A 20,300-nucleotide genomic window follows, 5' to 3' on the forward strand; every position below is an offset into this window, starting at 1 on the left:
CAAATCATCTCCCAGACCTTGTTGGTATTCCCTGTGTAGTATCTCTTGGAGCTAGACAGTATAGCTAATAAGGCACTTCTAAGAGCATGATGTGCTCTCTATAGGCGTCCCCTCCAGTCTATCTCTAAGAGTTAGGAAAAAACTCCCTGTTGGGCATCTCCCAGAGATGGAAGGTGCTTCCCACAGGTTATTTTCTGCAGAATTCATGGAACTGCTTCATGGGGTAGCTCTCAAGCTGGCTTAAGACTGCTAATCTAACTGTAGACTGAGACTTTTCTTGAAAAATCTCGAGATCAAAGTCAGCTCTGAGATTTCCAAGTCCACTGAGGAAATAATGAGATCATCAGATTTTAAAGCTTCAAGGGACTTTAGAAGACATCTAGTCCAATCCTCTCATTTTGCAAATGAGGAAACAGTGTCTGAAAAGGGGAAAAAAAAATCTTGCCCAAGACCAAACATAGAGTAAGTGGCAGAGCTGGGCCTGGAATCCAAGTTCTCTTATGACAAAGGCAACATTCTATATACTATACTGGCCTGTCTGTTAAAACGTCTGAAATGTTCAGACCAGCCTGCCTTTCAAGGACCTTCTGGGTCAGTGTGAACCTGGCCTGGCCCAGGTTCTGGGGAGGTTGGGAGGCAGCGGGATGGATTATTCCTCCAGCCCTTCCCCCCAACCATGACCTTTCTAGCAAATTTAAGCACGTCTGGTGAACTCCCTCCCCCACTCTATGCTCTGATCAGTGCCTACTCTATGTGTCTTAGTGAAGAACAGCTGGCTGCACAGCTGGAGAGTCTGTCTGATTTCTGGGCTCAAGCTCAATTCAAGCCCATCCACCAGTGCTTTGGGAAACCTCCTGTTTGAAGGCATTTTATGCATACAAGATGTCGGCAAAGGCTGCACAAACAAGTAAAGGCCCCTTTGTGTCTCTAGCCTCATCCCCCTCCTCCCATTCCCTTCTCGAGAAGTGATTTCCTTTCTGACTCTGTTTGCCAGATGTTCTTAATAAAGCAGCATGACCTTGAGAAGGAAAGGGCCAGGACAATCTTAGTTCAAATCCCAATACTAACACTAACCAACTGCATGACCCCAAGCAAGTCACAACTTTCTGAGCCTCAGTTTACTTATCTATAAAAGAGGGATAATAATTCTTTTGTTACCTGCCTCACAGAGAAGTTGTTAAGAAAGGCCTTTGCAAACCTTGAAATCCTAGAAATATTAATTTATACTACTGTCATCAGTTATCACTTGAGAAAGCAACCTATAGCTATATATACAAGATAAACCAGATGGATGAAAAATCCCTATTGACAGGATGATGAGATGCAGTTAGAGGACAGCCCTTCACGTTAGTTGTCCTTTTAGAGAGATCCTTCTGAACCTTCTGATTGACAAAGCATAATACTCAGCATTAGGTAGAAGAGGAATTGAGATTAAATTTAGGAAATTATGCCATGCTTTCAATTGTGTCAAGTGACAGCCAGTCACCAAGCCTATCTTTTAACCTTTTAAACAAGATGAGAAGTAGGAAAGTATAGTGGAAAGAACATAGGACTGAGAGGTGGGAGAGACAAGGGATAAGATTTGCTTGTGATCTGCATGAGCGGAAAGAAGGCCAACGCCAATCAGGTCCTGAGCAAACCTTGTCCCTTTTCCTCCTTAAATACTCCCACCAGAGAGGGTCTGTTCAATGGGTGAAAAGTCCTCTTCTGTCTCTTTTGATGGCTATATTATTCTGTGATCTGAGGGTTTCATTGAAGCATAAGTTCCTCAGTTGGAGCTGCAAGAGAACTCAGATGCTATAAAGTCCAATTCTTAAATTTTACGGATGGGGAAACTGAGGTTCTGAGAGGTTTAAATAATTTGCACAGAGTCCCATAAATAAGAAGCAAAAGAGGGGGCTGCTGGGTATCTCAGTGGATTGAGAGTCACACCCAGAGATGGGAGGTCCTAGGCTTAAATCTGGCCTCAGATACTTCCTAGCTGTGTGACCCTGGGCAAGTCACTTGACCCCCATTGCCTAGCCCTTACCACTCTTCTGCCTTAGAATCAATACTCAGTGTTGATTCTAAAACAGAAGGTAAGAGTTTTTAAAAAAAGAAGCAAAAGAATGGGATTTGAATCCAAATCCCCTGACTTCAGATCCAGAGTTCTTTGAATGGAGTCATGCTGCTTCCCTTGAAAAAATTGAGGCCTCTAGGAGGCTCTAGGAAGATAGAGAGCTGAAGGGCTTAACCCAAGGGACCTGGAGAGCTTGCCCTGGGCTGGAAGTTTCTGTCAGGTCACTCTCTCAATAGGAGCAGCCCAAGTCCATTAGAGGAAGGCAAACTCCAAAAGGATTTTCCCAGGGGTTCTAGAGGGAGTCCCAAAGGAGGAGCAGGACCTAAAAGGAGATGATGGGAAGGGGCAGAAGAAGGGAAGAGGTAGAAAAGGAGGAGGAAATAGAAGAGAAGGAAGAAGAATATTATGAAAAAGGGGGGGAAGGAATAGGGGATGGGCTGATGCAGACCTTCCTGCTAATGCTCAATCTCCAGGCTATTTGAATCACACCTGAAAATGTACTTTGTTAAGGTAAAAGTTAAGGCATGGAGAAGACTTAAAGAGAGAGGGATACCCCGATACTTAGTACCTCACAGGGTCCAGGGCCTCAGCAACTGTAAACCACAGCTTCAATTTCCCAGTGCTACCCCCAATATCCCTAGCCCAGCTCTTCTCCATTCACTCCCCAAAGCCCTCAGCCAGGTCTTGACCCCTGTCCAGGGTGGTTCTTTAAGTCCCACCCAAAGCTCCTTCCTCCTGCCTCAGCCTCCAATCTCCAGGGACCCAAGATTCCTCCCCCTCCTGCCCTTCATCCCCACCCCATCACTCCCTTTGCCAAGGAGGTTCCTCTGGGCTTGTTCCCACCACCAGGCATCCTACCTACCTCTCTCACACTGGGGTCCAGTGAAGCCATAGACACAAGCACAGCGGTTGGGGCCAATGCAGCGGCCCCCATTCTGACAATTCTGGTCACACACAGCTGGGGAGAGACAGAGAGAGAGCCACATTAACCAGGAGGGGCCAGCCTTGGAAGTAGTGAGGGGCTGAGCTGGCCTTTGGCACCTGCTACAAAGTGGGTAAGGCTTCTTCAAGCCTTGGGCTGAGGGGCAACATCATTCATTCTGGGTTTAGGACTGGAAGGGACCTTGAGTGGAAGTCATCTATTAAGTCTAGACCTTTATTTTATAAGTGGCTATGTGGGCTAGTGGCTTGAGTGCTGCATTTGGGGTCAGAAAGGCCTTGGTTCATTCAAATCCTGCCTCTCACACTTACTGGGCAAGTAAGTCACTTGACTCAGTTTCCCCTTCTGGAAAACAACAATAATAACACTAACACCAAAGGGTTAGTGTAAGGAACAAATAAGACAATATACATACTGTACTTTGCCAATCTTAGAACCCTATGTAAATGTAAGCTTTAAGGAAAGCTTAAAATTATTAATTAAAAATTATTACTCATAGGGAAACTAAGGCTCAGAAACCTGGAGTGACTTGCCCAAGGGCAACTAGGTATTTGAACCAGGTCAACTGACCCCAAATACAATAGTCTTTCTGCTGAACCACATTATCACTCAGATTTCTTTTTTTCCTTCAATAATCAGAAAACAAAGAGATTTCCCTTTATAAAATACCCAAAGAATAGACATCCCACTTTTGCTTAAAGGCCTCCAGATGAGAGAGAGCCCATTACTTTGGAAGTAGCCCTTTCTACTTGGGACCAGCTCTAACAGTTAGGAAGTCTCTCCTATAAAGTCCAGATTTACCATTTTGCAAATTTTGCCCATGATCATCTTCTTACTCCTTGACACCAGGCCATCAGCAGTGGTTAGTTTGCAAATTACATTTTGGATTTTGGCAGAATCAGAATCTTTCTAGGGCCATGTAACTTGGCCTGTCTCTGTCCAAGAATCCCCCTCTACCACATTGCCACTAAGTTGTCATCCATCATTTCCTAGAAGACCCCCCAAAGAAAGCACCCACATATTTCTGAGGATAGTCTATTTTATTATTATTTTTTAAACCCTTACCTTCCATCTTGGAATCAATACTGTGTATTGGCTCCAAGGCAGAAAGAGTGGTAAGGGCTAGGCAATGGGGGTTAAGTGACTTGCCCAGGGTCACACAGCTAGGAAGTATTTAAGGCCAGATTTGAACCTAGGACCTCTCGTCTCTAGGTCTGATTCTCAAACCACTGAACCACCCAGATGCCCCCAATCCATTTTACTTTGATAGGATCTCATTGTAATTTTTTTTTAATTTTAAAAAATCTTGGTACTGAAACTGGTTCATCTATTGTGAAAATTTGGACTCCTCTATAATAGTTGTTTGAGAATTGGCATTTTGAGATTTATAATTGAGAGGGACAAGAATTTCTCTAACCATGAGAATGACTTGAGACTATGGCTGGTCCCCGAATCAAAAGGCAGACTTGAGCCACACCTGGGAGTTTAAAAATAATCACACATGTACATATGTATGTGCGTGCCTGTGCACAGTTTTAGAAAGGATAGATTGAGAAGAAAGAATGGGAAGAGGGCAACATGGCATCCTTGACCTCAGAAAGGACTTAATGAGCTGAGCCAGAAAGTATAGGCAGCACAAGAGTAACAACAGATAGAAAAAAATGAGAAGAAGAAATGAAAATCGGAGTGAAAAGATCTAAGCGTACTATTATACTTCTGTAGGAATCTTGGAACAGAAGTCCAGTTGAAGCTGCTGATTGTATTCACCTCTTCAAGGGCTAACAGAATTTCCAAAAAATGTTTTAAAAGATCTGCTCTTTCTCCAACCTCTTTTCCCTATACTTTACCTAGTAGTTGATAATGTAACATACTCTGCTTTCTCATGGAAGGAGCAGAACTGAGTATCACCTAGTTCTTAATTGGCTTTCCCCATCCCCCTCTTAATTTCTCACACCAAAGGCTGTGATTTAATAAGCTACATCCTGTTACTAAAATTAGCTTCCTTTTTAGCCTGGGGCCAATATAGTGGTTTTCAGGTCCCCTCCTCTGCTGTTCTATGGTGTAGATGTCAGATGAAAGTTATTAGCACAATCATAAAAGCTGAGAGCCCCCAGTTAGGAAAATTCTTAGCATTCAGACAGAGCTTTGGCTCTCAACCTTAATTTAAATTTTTGCATATCTCCCACTAACCTCTGGCTTCTCCATATTTGAGGCAAATCAGGATACCAGAAATGTTTAGGTAGAAGCAAGCAGAAAGCATTTTATAGTGTCTGTTACTACAAATGCACAAAGAGGGGAATTTAGGTTTTAAAAAACCCAGAGTTTTGTTGTTGTTGTTGTTATTTGTTTTATTTTGAACCCTCTTCAGTCCTTGAAGAGATCCGTACAGGTATCAGCTTCATCCTGAGTTCTCTGTCCCAAGATGTCTGCAGAGGACTCATGGTCCACCATCTCTCCCTTCTTTGCCATATCTTTGTCTTCCTTTTGGAAACTCCTTTCAGTTTATTCTGTTGGTTCTTGTCCTTGCCTCTGTGCCAACAATGCTTAATAGCTTAGTTTATTAAGTGCTCAATGAGGCTGAGGAAACCATTTTTCAGTTTTGTTCTATCATTTTTTTAAATTAAAAAAATTATTTATTTTTTCTGTCTGCCTTTTTGAAGTACATATCTATTTTCAAAAACTTCCAGGTGTGACTCAAGTCTCCTCTCTAGCAGTTTCAGAACTGAAAGGAAATTCTTGTCCCTCTGGCTTATAAAACCTAGTGCCAATCAATTCTCAAACCCATATTATATATCCTTGGTCCTTCATTCCCACTCACCTCCCACATCACTTTTATTCCCATTGTCACTTCCCACTTCCAATCAATTGCCAAGTCTTGATACTCTCTTGTCAATATTTCTTGCATACATCCCTTCCTCTCCACTCACATGATCACCATCCTGGTTCAGGTCCCCATCACCAACAGGAGACTTAAAATAGCTTCCTCACTGTTCTTCCTACTTCCAGACTTGCTCCTTTTCCAAGTCTATTCTTCAAATAGTTCCTACAATAATCTTTCTAAAGGTTCAATATGGCACTCTTCTGCTCAAACCCCGCCCCCCAAAACTGTAGTGGTTCCCTACTTTCTCTAAGATGGAATGTAAACTCAGATGAGCTAATAAGTTTCAGAAAAGTGATTCAAATTTGGACTTTCTAACTCTAAATCCAGCATTCTTTCCACTCTAACACACTCCCTTAGATCACCAACTTGATATTGATTGACATGTTTGATACACAATATAATTACAGAGGCCAACTTGTTATTTTAGTCAATGTTGGGCTAAAGTTTAAACCAAAGTCTGCCCTTTAATGACTCTCTTGTTAGCTTGTCGAGTAGTTTAGTATCATTTATTATCCTCTTATTTTAAGAATAAAATGTAAATGTAAATGAAGAGCATTAACAACTCTTCAGAGATAATCTGTCTCTAATCTACCATTCTAGCCTTATTTTGCCTTTGTTTCCCTTTTTTATACTCAATGATCCAGCCAACTTGGACTTTTCACCATTCCCCACTTTGGTTCTGTCCTATCTGGCCTTCATACTAGAACACAGGCCTTCCTCATCTCTATCTGTTAAAATCCTCCTTTTTCTTTAGGGATTGCATCAGATACCCCCATCTCCAAGAACATTTCAAGATTTCTTTCTCCTCAAATTTTCCAAGAGTACTTTGGCTCTTTCTTCTTCCCCTCTCTCATTATATCTGACATTCTACTTAGCAATGGGCATATAATATCCTCTAATACATTGTAAAGCCCTTGAGTCTCTCACATAGAAACTATGATTTTAAAAAAAATATTTGTATCCCTAGTGTAAAGCACAGCACACTCACAAAAGCAGGCAGTTTAAGTGTTTGTTGAGCTGTAGAAACAGTTATAAATATGTGGCACAGAACTGGAAAAGGAGGTCTTCTGCCTTTCCTGTTCATGGTCTTTGAAAGGAAGTACTGGTTCACCTTACCTTTAGAAAACCTTAAGAATCATATCAGGGTAGGACCAATAAAAATTGTACCTTCATTCCACAAGAACCAGAAGACTAAAAGAGAAGTGGGGAAGAGTAGAGTTTGGAAGATCTAGCAGGCCTCTGGAGTGATTAAAACATTACTGAAAAGAGAAAGATTTCTTGGGCTCACAGGTGACTCTGTTGCTCTTAATATGATTGATTTCTGAATGGCTGGGCTGGCATATTCTTTAAAATATATATATATATATCTTACATTGGTTTGTTTTTACTTTTGCAAGCTGTGACTGAACTTTGCCTATACATTTCCATGGAATGGTTGTGATCACTGAAAAACTCTGAAGATCATTCAATAAGGCTCTTATCCTCACCCAAGAGATCCATGGGGTCTATTAAAATATGGTTTATGTTGGCTCCGTAAAATAAGAGGATAATAAGTGATATTAAGCTACTCTATAAGCTAACAAAAGAGTCAGTAAAAGGCAGGCTTTGGTTTAACCCAACAACATCAACAAAAAAAGATAAATTTGGCTTCTGTGTTTATACTGTGTACCTAACGTGTCAACTAATATCAAGTTGGTGGTCTAAGGGAATGTGTTTGAGTGGAAAGAATGCTAGATTTAGAGTTAGAAGACCTGGATTTGAATCATCTCTATGAAACTTATTAGCTCATCTTTCTGAGCCTGTTTCCTTATTTATAAAATAGGAAAAACAATATTTATATTACCTACATTACAGGATTCTGAGAAGAAAAATGTTTTGTGAACTTTTGAGCATCATGGAAATGAGAGCTGATGCTGGTCATCACCATCATCTTATTCTTCTCGTCTTTTTTTTTTTTTTTTTTTTTTAAAACCCTTACCTTCCGTCTTAGAGTCAATACTGTGTATTGGTTCCAAGGCAGAAGAGCGGTAAGGGTAGGCTATGGGGGTCAAGTGACTTGCCCAGGGTCACACAGCTGGGAAGTGTCTGAGGCCAGATTTGAACCTAGGACCTCCCGTCTCTAGGCCTGGCTCTCAATCCACTGAGCTACCCAGCTGCCCCCTCTTCTCGTCTTTTTTGATGGAGTTCAGTTAGAAATAGTCTCAGGGCATGTTGCTAGCTTGCTATTATTCTTTTCTATTTCATGAATTATGGAATATGGTATTATAAGATGGATAAAATAATTACTTCTTTGGGTAACTGAATGAATGTATAAATATGAAGACTCATTCCTTGTATATATCTTGTATATATTTATCAATGTATATGTTGTCTCTCCCATTAGAATGTAAATTCTTTGAGGGCAAGGATTGTTTTCACTTTTTCTTAGGATCCCAATCACTTAGCACAGTGCCTGGCACATAGTAAGTGCTTAATAAATACTTGTCAATTGATTGTAGGTTCACTGAAAGAAACTTCAGTGTCACTCTAGTAGTAGATGGGACAATAGGGATAGGTACCTTGTCCTGTTCCCACTTAATTTTATCTCTTCTGTGAGATCTCTTTATTTTGAAATTATTTTGTTCCACGTGGATTAGAAACTATATTATTTAGTATGGCAATATATATTAAAATTTTTTCTTGAGTCCTTATGTCTAGTTAATTGTGAGCAGTAGTTAGCCTGTGATAACGGTCCAGTTTATTAGGATACTTTGAGGACAGCATTTTTATCATGGGAATTTTCCATCTGTCAGTTCATAAAAGACAACTAGGTACTGAAGTATATTTCTAACCACTAGGTCATGTCTTCCTAGGTTTTTGGTAATCAATTTTTACAATCTATAACAATATGTTGCCAGTTTCTACTATTTCCTTTTATTTTTTAAACCCTTACCATTTGTCTTAGGATCTATACAAGTGTCAGTTCTAAGGCAAAAGAGTGGCAAAGGCTAGGCAATTGGGGTTAAGTGACTTGCCTAGGGTCACAGAGCTAGGAAATGTGTGTGATCAGATCTGAACCCAGGTCTGGCTCTCTCAGAGTACCCCTTCTTCTGTTTCCTTACGTGATCTACAATGGTTACTAGTTCCAGTCTTTTTAAAGATAACTCTTTTATAATTTCTGATAGCAATGACATGGTTCTCAATTATTATTATAAACTCTTCTATTTTCACGAAGAAATCCACATGGATGAGCCATTTATTTGAGACTTCTCTGTCCGAATATTGTTGGCTGAGTTTGTAAGAATGTCATCTAGAAGTCTTTTTGATTCTACTCTTAGATCGTAATTGGTCAATTGGTTCTATCTGGTGGTTAACTTACTTTTAATTATTCAATTCAATAAATATAATGGTACGTACTTTTATCAGCCTTTACTTTATTCAGGGAAATGACTTCTGCTTGTTTCAGAAGTGTTTCTGCAGGTTTCTTACCAGTCTAAAATGTGGTCTACAAATGCCTGTGAATTTTCTGTCTCCTTTTCAGTAAGGAACTGTTTTCTTTCTAAATCTTTAATTTTTAAATTTTTAAAATTTAAAAAAGTTTTTAAAAGCTTTCTAAAACTGCCTTAGGGTGACAGATTTTGTGTTTCATGAATATCGCAAAGATTTTCTTAAAAGATACTTTCCAAATCTGCTAGGGTGCATTTTGCAGATCTGAAAGTATACCCATTAAGACAGGTATCACAAAGGGGTTAGTTGCTTTAAACATATTCTTCCTATTCAGCTTCGATTTCAGGATGCCTAGAAGTACATATTTGATCACAGCTTTTTCCTTCATCTCTTTACACTCATTATGTCTTGCTTTTGGTAGCACCTGCATCCACTGGTTCAATGTGGCCTCTAGATAGAAGTTCAAAGTCTTTAGTCTCTATCTTGCCTTGTCAAAGTTAACAATTTTACCATTATTGAATCAAAATGACAGTTTGATGTCACTAAAGAAAGATTCCATAAGTTATTATTATAGTTCTGATCTCATTATTTTCATCCTTTTTGACGAAGTTCAGATAAAAAGTCTTGAGAAGAGTCACCTCACTGTTATTCTTTTATATTCAATGCTCTACGGACTCTTGCATGGTGTGTAAAATAACTGCTTTCTGTAGTGGAACAAAAGCATTAGGCTATATGTTCATCCTCAACAACAGGGTTTCTTCCTTTGGGGACTGTGAACTATTAAGTACTTTTTGATGACTATATTTCAACATAATTCGCTTCTTTTGTGAACCCATGTCTTTGATTTTATGCATTTAAAAACATTATTTTGAGAAGGGGTCCATTGGCTTCACCAGATTGCCAAGGGATACAAAGAAGTTTCAGCATCCCTGCTCTATAGGCTCACCTAAAGCATACTTGATACAATTTCATTTGGAGACAGGAAAACAGGGGTGTATGCACCTATTCTCTTTACTTGGAAAACTTTCCAATCCGTGTGACTTAGTATTATGATTATGAGTATTTGGGATGGTAACACCTATTTTAGAAAAACATTGTTCTTGAGTTTTTATGAATCAATGTAATTTATGGTCAAGTTCCGTCTGCCTTTATGGAGGTGGCAACAGTATTGTCTCTGGCCTTTGGTACTTATTACTTACTATCCCTATGGCTAAGTAACCCCATTTCCTGCTCATGCAAGCACTTAGAGGCAGCCAGAGGGTACAGTGGACAAAGTGCTGGTTCTACAATCAGGAAGAGTTGAGTTCAAATCTGGGCTCTGACTAACTATATGACCTTGGCTAAGTCATTTAACTTTTGTTTGACTCAGTTCTCTAAAGTGTAAAATGGGAATCATAAAGGCACCAACCTTCTAGGTAATTTTCATCAGATTTGTAAAGCATTTAGCACAGTTACTTTTTTTACAGAGGCAAGATTCCTCATTGCAGTACCTACCACTTAGCATGGTGGAAGGAAACAGGAAGGGGTATGAGGAGGCAGCCCAGCTCTTGGAGGCAAGGTACCCAGGCCAAATAGACTACTAGAGAAAAGAACAGAACTGACTGTGCGTTTGGACCAGTGTCAAAAACCAAAATGGAGGTCATCTTAATCCCTACCTGAGTCTCATATCAAGTCCTAATATGTGTAGCCCTGAGCAAATCCTTTCCTTTCCCTGTCCCTCAATTTTTCCATGTGTAAAAAGGGCCTGGGCCAAATCATCTCCAAAGTCCACCCTCCCTTCCCAGCTCTGACATTCTATATTCTAAGGACCCTCCAAGCTCTGACAGTCCATGTTCTAAGGTCCCTCAGAGCTCTGACATTCTGTGATTTTCATGATTTTCGCAAAAGGAAACCTTACCTTTAATCTCCCATCCTACCCATTCTCTTCCCTTTTCACTTCCCAAGGCTTCTTTATCCCCCATCCCTCCCTTTACCCTCTCTTCTAAGCCCCCTCACCTCCACTGGCACCACAGCTGGGGGAGAGCTGCCCATTGGCACAGGCACATAAATTGGGTCGGGAGCAGAACCCTTCCCCACAGGAATTCCGGCAAATGGCTGAAAAGAGGAAAAGAAGATGATAAGGACAAAGTATATGGATTGGCCACTCTATCTGTTGTACGTACTGCTACACTGTGATAATGGTAACCTGGATTCGGGAAAGGATTCCAGGATGGGAAGTGAGGAGACTTGAGTTCTGATTTCTGATTCAGAAACTAACTTTCTGTGTGACCTTAGGTAAATTCCTTCTCCTCTCCAGTTCTCAGTTTTCTTGTTTCTGTAAATGGTTATGACAACAATTGTTGAACTAAACTGAAGTTATAGTCAGAGGGATCTATGGGACATCATAAAAGAACTTCCTTGAGAGATCAGGAAAGACTGGAGCTGCTGCCATTGGGAACTATGGAATCCTGTTTCTTAGAAGTAGCTAAGGGAAAGAGAAAGAACATTCTTTAAGAAGGATGGGGATCCTCCTGCCCAGGTCTAGGAAAAGGAGATGACTTCACAAGTACCTTTCTCAACTTCTCCAATTCTGTTTGTAGAGCAAAGCCAAGACTCCTAGCATAGAAGAGGGCAATTCTGCAGGAATCCCTTCCCCTACCACTCTCAGATTCAGAGCCTGAATAAGAAACTCTCACTTACGGACAATGCACTGATTTCCCCCAGGGAGAGTCCTCCATCCTGGGCAGCAATAAGAATGAAATCGGGAGCCACAGACATTTGGCCTAGAAAAGAACAGGGTACCCAGATGAGTCCTCCCACACAAGTTCCCAGCCTCCACTATAGAATCTTGGACCCATAGGGCAAGGACTGAAGGAATGAGTGACTGGATAATGACTTAGCCTCAACCCCTATGAAGATAGGAAGAAGATCCCACATCACTCCCCCAGAAATTAAGGAGAGTGGAGGGCTCTCTGGAGTGTCCCAGTAGTGTCTTTAATCGGGGTTAAGAATAGCTAATTAACTCTAGACCAAGTCAGCAGAATAAGGCCTGGTGGCTAAGTCTAGTAGACTGCTTGGTACATTGAGTTTAAGAAAAAAAAATCAGAGAGACAGATCTTTGGATTAAATGAGATAATAATTATAAAGTGCTTAGCACAGTGCCTAGCACATAGGAGATGCTTAATCAATGTTTACTCCCTTTTCTTCCTTAATATCTTGCTTTTCCCACAGTCCTAGGGGCCTCTGGCTTCCTTTGTTTTCCTCTCTTTCCTTGGCCTCTTTCATTCTTATGTTTCATCTCCCTAGTCTTTTATTATCAATTACTTTGTACCTGAGGTAGGTAGAAGGCACATATAAAGTGGAAGTGGTGGTGGGTGATGGTGGGGTTATCAATAAGGAACACTTTGAGGAAAGCCCTGAAGCAACTTGCTCATGGCTAGAGTTGAGGAGGCCCAGATGGTGTCCACCTTTTTATCTCTTCCCCTTCCCCTATTAGGCAGGAGATGAGGGGAGGCTAGTGTGACCATACCCTCTTAAGGTGTCAAAGCCTCTTCTTCTAACCCGACTCAAGGCTGGTGTCTCTTCAGAGCCAGTGGGCCTATCTGTCCGAATGGCCCCTTCCCACTGGGCCTGGGCCAGGCAGACCAGTGTTGTCCATCCCAGCAGGATCTGGGTCATCCAGCTCCCAGCCATGGTCAGGGTGCCTGCTTCTTTCCCTGGCCCTGTCCCTTGAGGCTCAGTCCCCAGGGCTGGTTGTCACAGGCTCTTGTCCTAGATTGGAAGGAAAGGAAAGGAAAGAAACAGAGCTCAATACAATAATAATGGCATCCAAGCATTTTAAGAGAAACAAAGAAGTTTCTTCCCAACATTCCTTAGAGGTTGTGTGGGCCATTATCCCCATTTTATGGCAGGAGAAACCGAACCTTAGAGTATGAATTGTTCATAATAATAGTAAGCTAGCCTAGGACTCAAGCATAAGCATCTCTCACTCCAAGTGTAAGACTTTTTTCTATTATGTCACATTTAGATCGAGCATTTTCCTCAAGTCAGCTTCCACATGTGCCCTTCTGGTCAAAGCCCCTCCATCCTGATCAAGTTCACACTGTTCTCCAGTTGAGCACCATCTTTCTCAAACCTTATTCCTTCTTGTCCAAATTCTATGGATACTTTTAGGCTGAAAGTCTTAGTTAGCTCCAGTGTCATCTCCTCTGCTTTGAATCCTTCCTGATCCTCCTAGCTTTTAGGAATACTCTTTCCTTCCTTAAATGATAGAATGCTGGACCTAGAATTGGGAAGACTTGGGTTCAAGTTTCACCTTGGATTATTTCTAGCTTCATGAATCTGGACAAGTCACCTAACCTACTAAAGCCTCAGAAAATTCTCTGAGTCTCCAAGTTACAAATGGGGTGTGATCTGTGTGGTATCGGTGGGGGTGAGAATGGAAAAATTACCAGTCCTTGAGACATAGTAGAATGTAAGCTACTTAAGGGGAGGGACCATTTAGAATTTTTACTTTTGCTTTCCTTGACATATTTAGTAAGTGATTAATAAATATTTATTGAATTAAATTTATTCTTGCAATAAATGTGTAATTATACCTACAGGGTGACAAACCTACCTCCTTCTTTCAGAGGGATATAGAGACATAAATAAGGCTCATATAAACCAGTCCAACCATTCTGGAAAGCAATTTGGAACTAAGCCCCAAAAGGTATTAAACTATGTATGCCCTCTGACCTAGTTTATAGCCCAGAGAGATCAAAGAAAGAGAAAAAGGACTCATATGAAGAAAAATATTTACAGCAGATCTTTCTGTGGTGGCAAAGAACTGGAAATTGAGGGGATGCTCATCAATTTTGGAATGATAGAACAAGTTATGGAAATGGAGTACTACTAAGTTGTGTAGAAATAGAGAAGAGGATTTTAGAAAAACCTGAGAAGACTTCTATTAACTGATGTAGAATGAAGTAAACAGAACCAGGAGATACAGTTGTTGTAAAGATAATTGGTCTTGAAGACTTAGTAACTCTGATCCACACAGAGACCAATCATAGTTCCAAAGGACTGATGATGAGATATACTACTCAACCTCCTGACAGAGAGTTAATGGACTCAAGAGTAAAGACTGAAGCATATTTTCTTTTCTTTTTTTTTTTTTTTTGGTGGGGTGGGCATGACTAATATAGCAATTTGTTTGCATGACTATATATGTTTATAATGGATTTTATTTTTCTTGCTCATTGTATTAGGAAAGGGGAGGAGACAGGGAGAAAATTTGGAACTGAAAATAAAGTAAAATAAAATAGAATTCATGATAAGTACATTAGAGATATCCAGAACCAAGTATTCTACAATGGCCAAGGCTTTTTCCTACCTTATTGGGTGTCAGATTGGGTCTGGTACTTACCTTGGGTAAGTTACTATCTATGCCTTAGATTCACCATTTATAAGATAGGGAGGGCAGTTTCAATGATCTTTCCAGTTTTCAAACTATGGATTTGTGAGCATCTTACTAAATTTTTAAGGATGAATAGGAAGTCCACAAATTTAGAAATCAGTCTGAAGCCAGGGTGAATAAGTATCACGAGGGATATACACATACATACCACACACACACACACACATACACACATACACACACACACAATCTGAGGGAGGTCCAGGGAGGAAGAGGTCGGCATTGGCAAAGGTGAGGGAGAGTGGTATAGCAGTCTAACTTCCAGGAGGAAATAACTTTTGAATTGGGCCTTGAATTATGGGAAGGATTGCTACACGTGGAAATGGGAAGATAGGAACAAGAGGCATGCCTATTAGGGGTACATGAATGTAGTGATACAATGGATAGAGAAATGGACTTGGAGTCGGGAAGACCTGAGTCCAAATCCAGACTCAAACTCTTAGTAGCTGTGTGGCCCTTGGCAAGTCACTTAACCTCTGCTTGCCTCAGTTTCCTCATCAGCAAAATGGGCATATTAATACAGGTATCCCTTCCATATTTCAGGGATTAGGGACACTGTATCCCTGCAATCTGGAAAGTCCACATAAAATTTTTTGGCTCTCCTTTGTACTAGAGAAGAAGTGAATTAAAATTTTTTCTTTTATGGAGTGTTTAAGTACCTTATTGTAAAATCTGGATTAACTATTTGGTCATAGGCTATATAGTTTCTTAACTTTTTCTGTGTTGTCTTCAGCTTCCACAAAACTCTCCCCCAAGTTCCCATTTAACTTCTTATGCCAGCTCTGCATATATTGAAATTATGATGGGCAAAGTCATGATGTGGGAGGAATACCTGTAGTCCCAATCTCCTAGGGTTGTTGTGAGGATTAAATGAGATATTTTTTATATGTCTTAGATACCTAAAAATGCTTTGTAATGCTAGCTATTGTTATGGTCCATTTGTAGGTTGTGTGTGTATGTGTGTGTGTGTGTGTAGCAGGTGGGTAGAGACTTTGGAGCCAGAGCTGGGAAGACCTTTAAGACCCTGCCAAGTCTCATCCTTTCTAAGAAACCTTCCCTGAATCTTGCAACTACTCTACTCTTCCATTCTTGCCTAAAATACATAATTCTCAACCAAGAATAAGAATCCCTCCCATTCCATTCCACTATCACTTTATACTTTATGAAGGGTTTCCCTCATAGGCTGCCCATTTTACAGATAAGGAAACTGAGGCTCAGAGGTAGCCAGTAAGTGTTAGAGCTAGAACTGGAATCCTGATTTTCTGACTCAAGGTAGTGGTCCCACAGCTGCCTCTTTCCACTATCCCATAGCTGCCTCTTTTATCATTCATTCATTCATTCATTCATTCATTCATTCATTCACTGAACAAACTTATTAAGCACATCCTGAGTGAAAAATAATGGTCTGCAGCCTGGGTGGGGAACCAGATTAAAATGTAATTGGGAAAGGTTTAACAAAATAAATAGATACAATAGGACACAGACAATGTTCATGTGTGGTTTTCTAAGTCAATATGCTGCTCAGAAGGAGTCCTTATGTAGGGCTTAGTGCCTATTATTTCTTTTTAAGTTTGACTTCATTGTCTTAAAAGTGCCTTATAAATATGGTCCAGCTCAAGTACCAATTATTTGGTGAAGTCTTTCCTGAATCCCTCTCTCCTTTCTTATAACAGTCCCTTCCCTCAATATCTTTCATTTTACGGATAAGAAAACAGGTCCAGAGGAGGGAAGTATGTCTTACCTAAGGTCCCAGAGGTAATTAAGTGGAAGATTCAAACCCAGATCCTGTGGTTGTTTTCTCTTTCTTTCAACTCCTTTAGTTTTACCCTCATACATGCTGTCAGAGACAGTGTGGTTCAGTAGAATGAGTATGGAATCTGGAGTCAAGGGATGTGGGTTTGAATTCTGACTCTGTACTTACTATCTGTGAGACTTTGGTTAATCTCTCTGAATCTCCCTTTCCTCATCTGTAAAATGGGGATAATACTAACATATCTCTCTCTCTCTCTCTCTCTCTCTCTCTCTCTCTCTCTCTCTCTCTCTGAGTTGTAGTGAGGATCAAATGAGGTAATCTTTGTAGAGCACTTTGCAAACTTTCAAGCACTTTATAAATGCTACCTAACTTATAAGGGGGCAGCTAGGTGGTGGAGTAGAAAGAGTACTAGGCCTGAAGTCAGAAAGACTCACTGAGTTCAAATCTGAACTTGGATGCTTAATAGTTGTGTGACCCTGAGCAAGTCACTTAATCTTGTTTGCCTTAGTTTCCTCATCTGGAAAATGAGCTGGAGAAGGAATTGGAAAATCACTCTAGTGTCTTTGGAAAGAAAACTCCAAGAATCAGACACAACTAAACATGACTGAACAACCATGACTTTCAATGAGACCCATCAGAACTTTGTTTCTCAATTCATTTGCTTCCCTTAAAGAACCCCAGGGGCCCTCCTCAAGATTGAGCCAAGTGGGAAAGTCTTTGGGGATCTCCTTCCCTATTCTGGTTCCATCTGCTGGGCTCTATCAGAAAACAGTACTTTTGATATTATACCTAAAGGGTAATTGGGGCGGGGGGACATTTGGCATGCCTTAATGAGTCCAGAAAGGTAAGCTGTCTTTCTTTGCCTTCCTAGAGTTTGATCTAGTAGTAGGAGACATTAATAAAGATTACTGAATACAGGCTATCATAGGATACTTGCATTTGTTGTTCAATCATTTCAGTCTTGCCTGACTCTCCACGACCCCATTTAGAGTTTTCTTGGCAAAGATACTGGAGTGATTTGCCAATTCCTTCTCCAGCTCATTTGACAGATGAGGAAACTAAGGCAAATAGGGTTAAGTGACTTGCCCAGGATCATGCCGCTGGTACATGTCTGAGACTGGATTTTGAACACAGGAAGATGAGTCTTCCTGACTCTAAACCCATACTCTTATTTCCTGTTTCATCTAGCTACATCAGAAAGATGTAATCAAAGCACTGTGTGAGGTCAGCTGGGGATGGTTCCATCAACTAGAGAACATCAGAGCATGCTTGTTGGAGTAGCTGGCATTTGAGTTGGGTTTTAAATGATAAGAAGTGATTCAGCAGATAGAATTCTAGAATATCACATGTTTGCAAGAGTCTTATTCTTGAACAGGGTGGGAAGAGAGAAGCTTTTTTGAATGATGGAGTATAGGATTAGATATTATCGGAGATGAAAGGAGCCTCAATGGCTGCTAGTTCTGTTATTTGCTTTGTGACAGTAGGCAAGTTACTTGCCTCAGTTTCCTTCTCTGTAAAATGAGGGTGTTGGGTTAGATGTCTTTGATCCTTTTTGACTCTACACCTATTATCACTGAAACTCCATAGGCATGGGTTGCCTCCTCGGTAAGAAAAAAGCAGAAATTTATATGATCTGGAGGAGATTTTAACCCTGGACCTAGCCTTTGACCTCATTGGGCCTCAGTTTCCTACTATGAAAAATGAAGGGGTTGGACTAGAGTGCCTCTCAGGTTCCTTTAGCTCTGAATTGATGAGGCTGTGTGTGATCTCACCCACCCGGGGTCATGATGTGGCTCTCAAAGAAACTCCATTATAGAGGATCTGAGCACTGAGAGATAACAGCCCCATCTAGCCCTGACCAAAGGAGCCACAAGCCTTCATGCTGAGGGTATGGGAAAGGATTACCCCTTCCTGCCCACTACCCCACCCCACTGAGGACTCCAGCTCTCTGGAGTCATGAATTCAGGGAAACTGCCAACTCCTTGGGGTCTAGCAAGGAAACCAATGCAGCATTTCCTCCCTGCAGGCCAGCCCGGGCCTCCCACTGACAGAGCTCGGCAGCTGGAGCCAGAGCGGGGAAGGGGGTCCCCAAGGACTTTCCCACTTGGCTCAATTTTGAGGAGGGCCCCTGGAGTTCCTTATGGGAAGGGAAGGAGCCGGCTGGGAGGGAAAGAGGGCTGGGACGGATGAAGGAGAGGGCGGGGCAGTCAGGAGTCAGCCTCTGTTCAGGGGAAGAGGCCCCGGCCCAGGACTGTGTGAAGTCCCAGTTCTGGGCTGGGCAGGAGGAAAAGGGAGGGAATTAGAGAATTCAGAGCTAAAAAGGACCTTGGAGATCATTTAGTTCAACCTCTTCATTTTACAGAGAAGGAAACTGAGCCCTAGAGATGGGAAGTGGCTTACCCAAGGTCACATTGAAATGAATTGGCAGATTCAAACCCAGGTTCTTTGACTCTAAATCCAGGGAGGAACGTTGGATAAAGAAGTCTAATTTGGGAACCAGTGCTGGACTCAGGGACCAAAGCGCTCAAAGAGACTGGAAGCGAAGGCTGGGAGAATTAGGACACAGGACACTGTCCCTAATTGGCTTCTGGGAAGGGAGCAGAGATAGAGCCTGGGAGGTATGGGGATGGGAAGTCAAGAGAGCTGGGGAGGGGGAGTGGGGAATGGGGGGTGGGGGGAACAGGCAAGGATGGAGGGAAGGTGGGTGGGATGGTGAAGAAGACAGAGGAGGGAGAGAAAAAGGGTCCCCTGCAGGGGAGCAAAGGAAAAAGAGGGAAGTTAGGACAAGGAAAAAGAGAAAGAGAAGAGGAAATGGGGAGGAGGGGGCACTAGAGGGAAGGGAGGGGGCGCTTAGCCCCAGTGGAGACAAAGAGCCTGCCCTCCCTGGCCTCAATCTCAGCTTCTGCCCGATCTGGGGCTCACCAAGCCGCCATCGGAGCTCCAGGCAGAGAGAGCACTGCCTCAGCCTCCCTCCCTCTGACCATCCATCCATCCTGTGGGAGGGGAAGGGAAGAGAGAGGNATCCAATTTGGGCGGGGGGCGGGGGCCTGGGCGGGGAGGGCCTTCTCCCTGGGAGAGCTGGGGGGCAGAGGGAGGGAGGGGAGCAGGAGGCCAGCCCTACCACATTCCCGAGCCAAAAGGCTGAAACTTCAAGGGGGAGTTGGGGGCGGGGTGGGGGGAGGCTCAGGGCTGGGAGACTTTGGAGGGAACTGACTGGAGACATTAGCACCTACCAGTTCCCAGGAGCAGAGGCCTGGCGGGCTGGAGAACTTATGGGGCCTTGGCAGTAGGGGCGACTCGGGGTTCAAGATTGGTGGGAAAACACGACCAGGGCTAAGGGAGACTCCAGAGCAGCTGCCCAAAGGGGTGTTGCCTACCTGCAAAGGAGGCAGAAAGAGGTTAAGCTCTGGAGGTGGAGTGGGGACTCATGTGGAACTCCAAGTCTTTGGGGATGGACCAGTGGCCACCAGACCCAGGAGAATGTCAGAACTGGAAACCACCCTAGAACATAAAATGTCAGAACGTGGAGTCTCAGATCTGGGAGGGTCCTAAAACATAGAAGGTCAGAACTGGTACTCATGTTAGGACACAATGTGTCAGAGCAGGAAAGGCCCTTAGAACATGGAATGCCAGAGCTGGAAGAAATCTTGGGACAGAGAAGAACCTCAGAACACAGAACATCAGAGTTAGGAGAGAGGCAATATGGTGCAGGGGGAATTATGATAGATTTGGGCTTGGAGAACCTGGATTCAAATCTAGGCTCATGTTTTTTGAGACTTTAAATATGTCCCTTAGCCCTCTAAC

General features: G+C 42.1%; 1 protein-coding gene across 1 annotated transcript in view; it reads right to left on the reverse strand.

Moving 5' to 3' along the window:
• FBN3 (fibrillin 3) overlaps window positions 1-12,978 on the reverse strand; it is a 106,942-nt gene extending 93,964 nt beyond the window's left edge. Inside the window, 7 exon segments of the mRNA XM_044685371.1 lie at window positions 2,922-3,017; window positions 8,982-9,009; window positions 9,624-9,628; window positions 10,762-10,802; window positions 11,280-11,400; window positions 11,986-12,068; window positions 12,815-12,978. Of these exon segments, the coding sequence (XP_044541306.1) occupies window positions 2,922-3,017; window positions 8,982-9,009; window positions 9,624-9,628; window positions 10,762-10,802; window positions 11,280-11,400; window positions 11,986-12,068; window positions 12,815-12,978 (538 nt within the window).
• Window positions 12,979-20,300: the final 7,322 nt, after the last annotated feature.

This window comes from Gracilinanus agilis, chromosome 1 (assembly GCF_016433145.1).
Source record: "Gracilinanus agilis isolate LMUSP501 chromosome 1, AgileGrace, whole genome shotgun sequence".
Lineage (NCBI taxonomy): Eukaryota > Metazoa > Chordata > Mammalia > Didelphimorphia > Didelphidae > Gracilinanus > Gracilinanus agilis.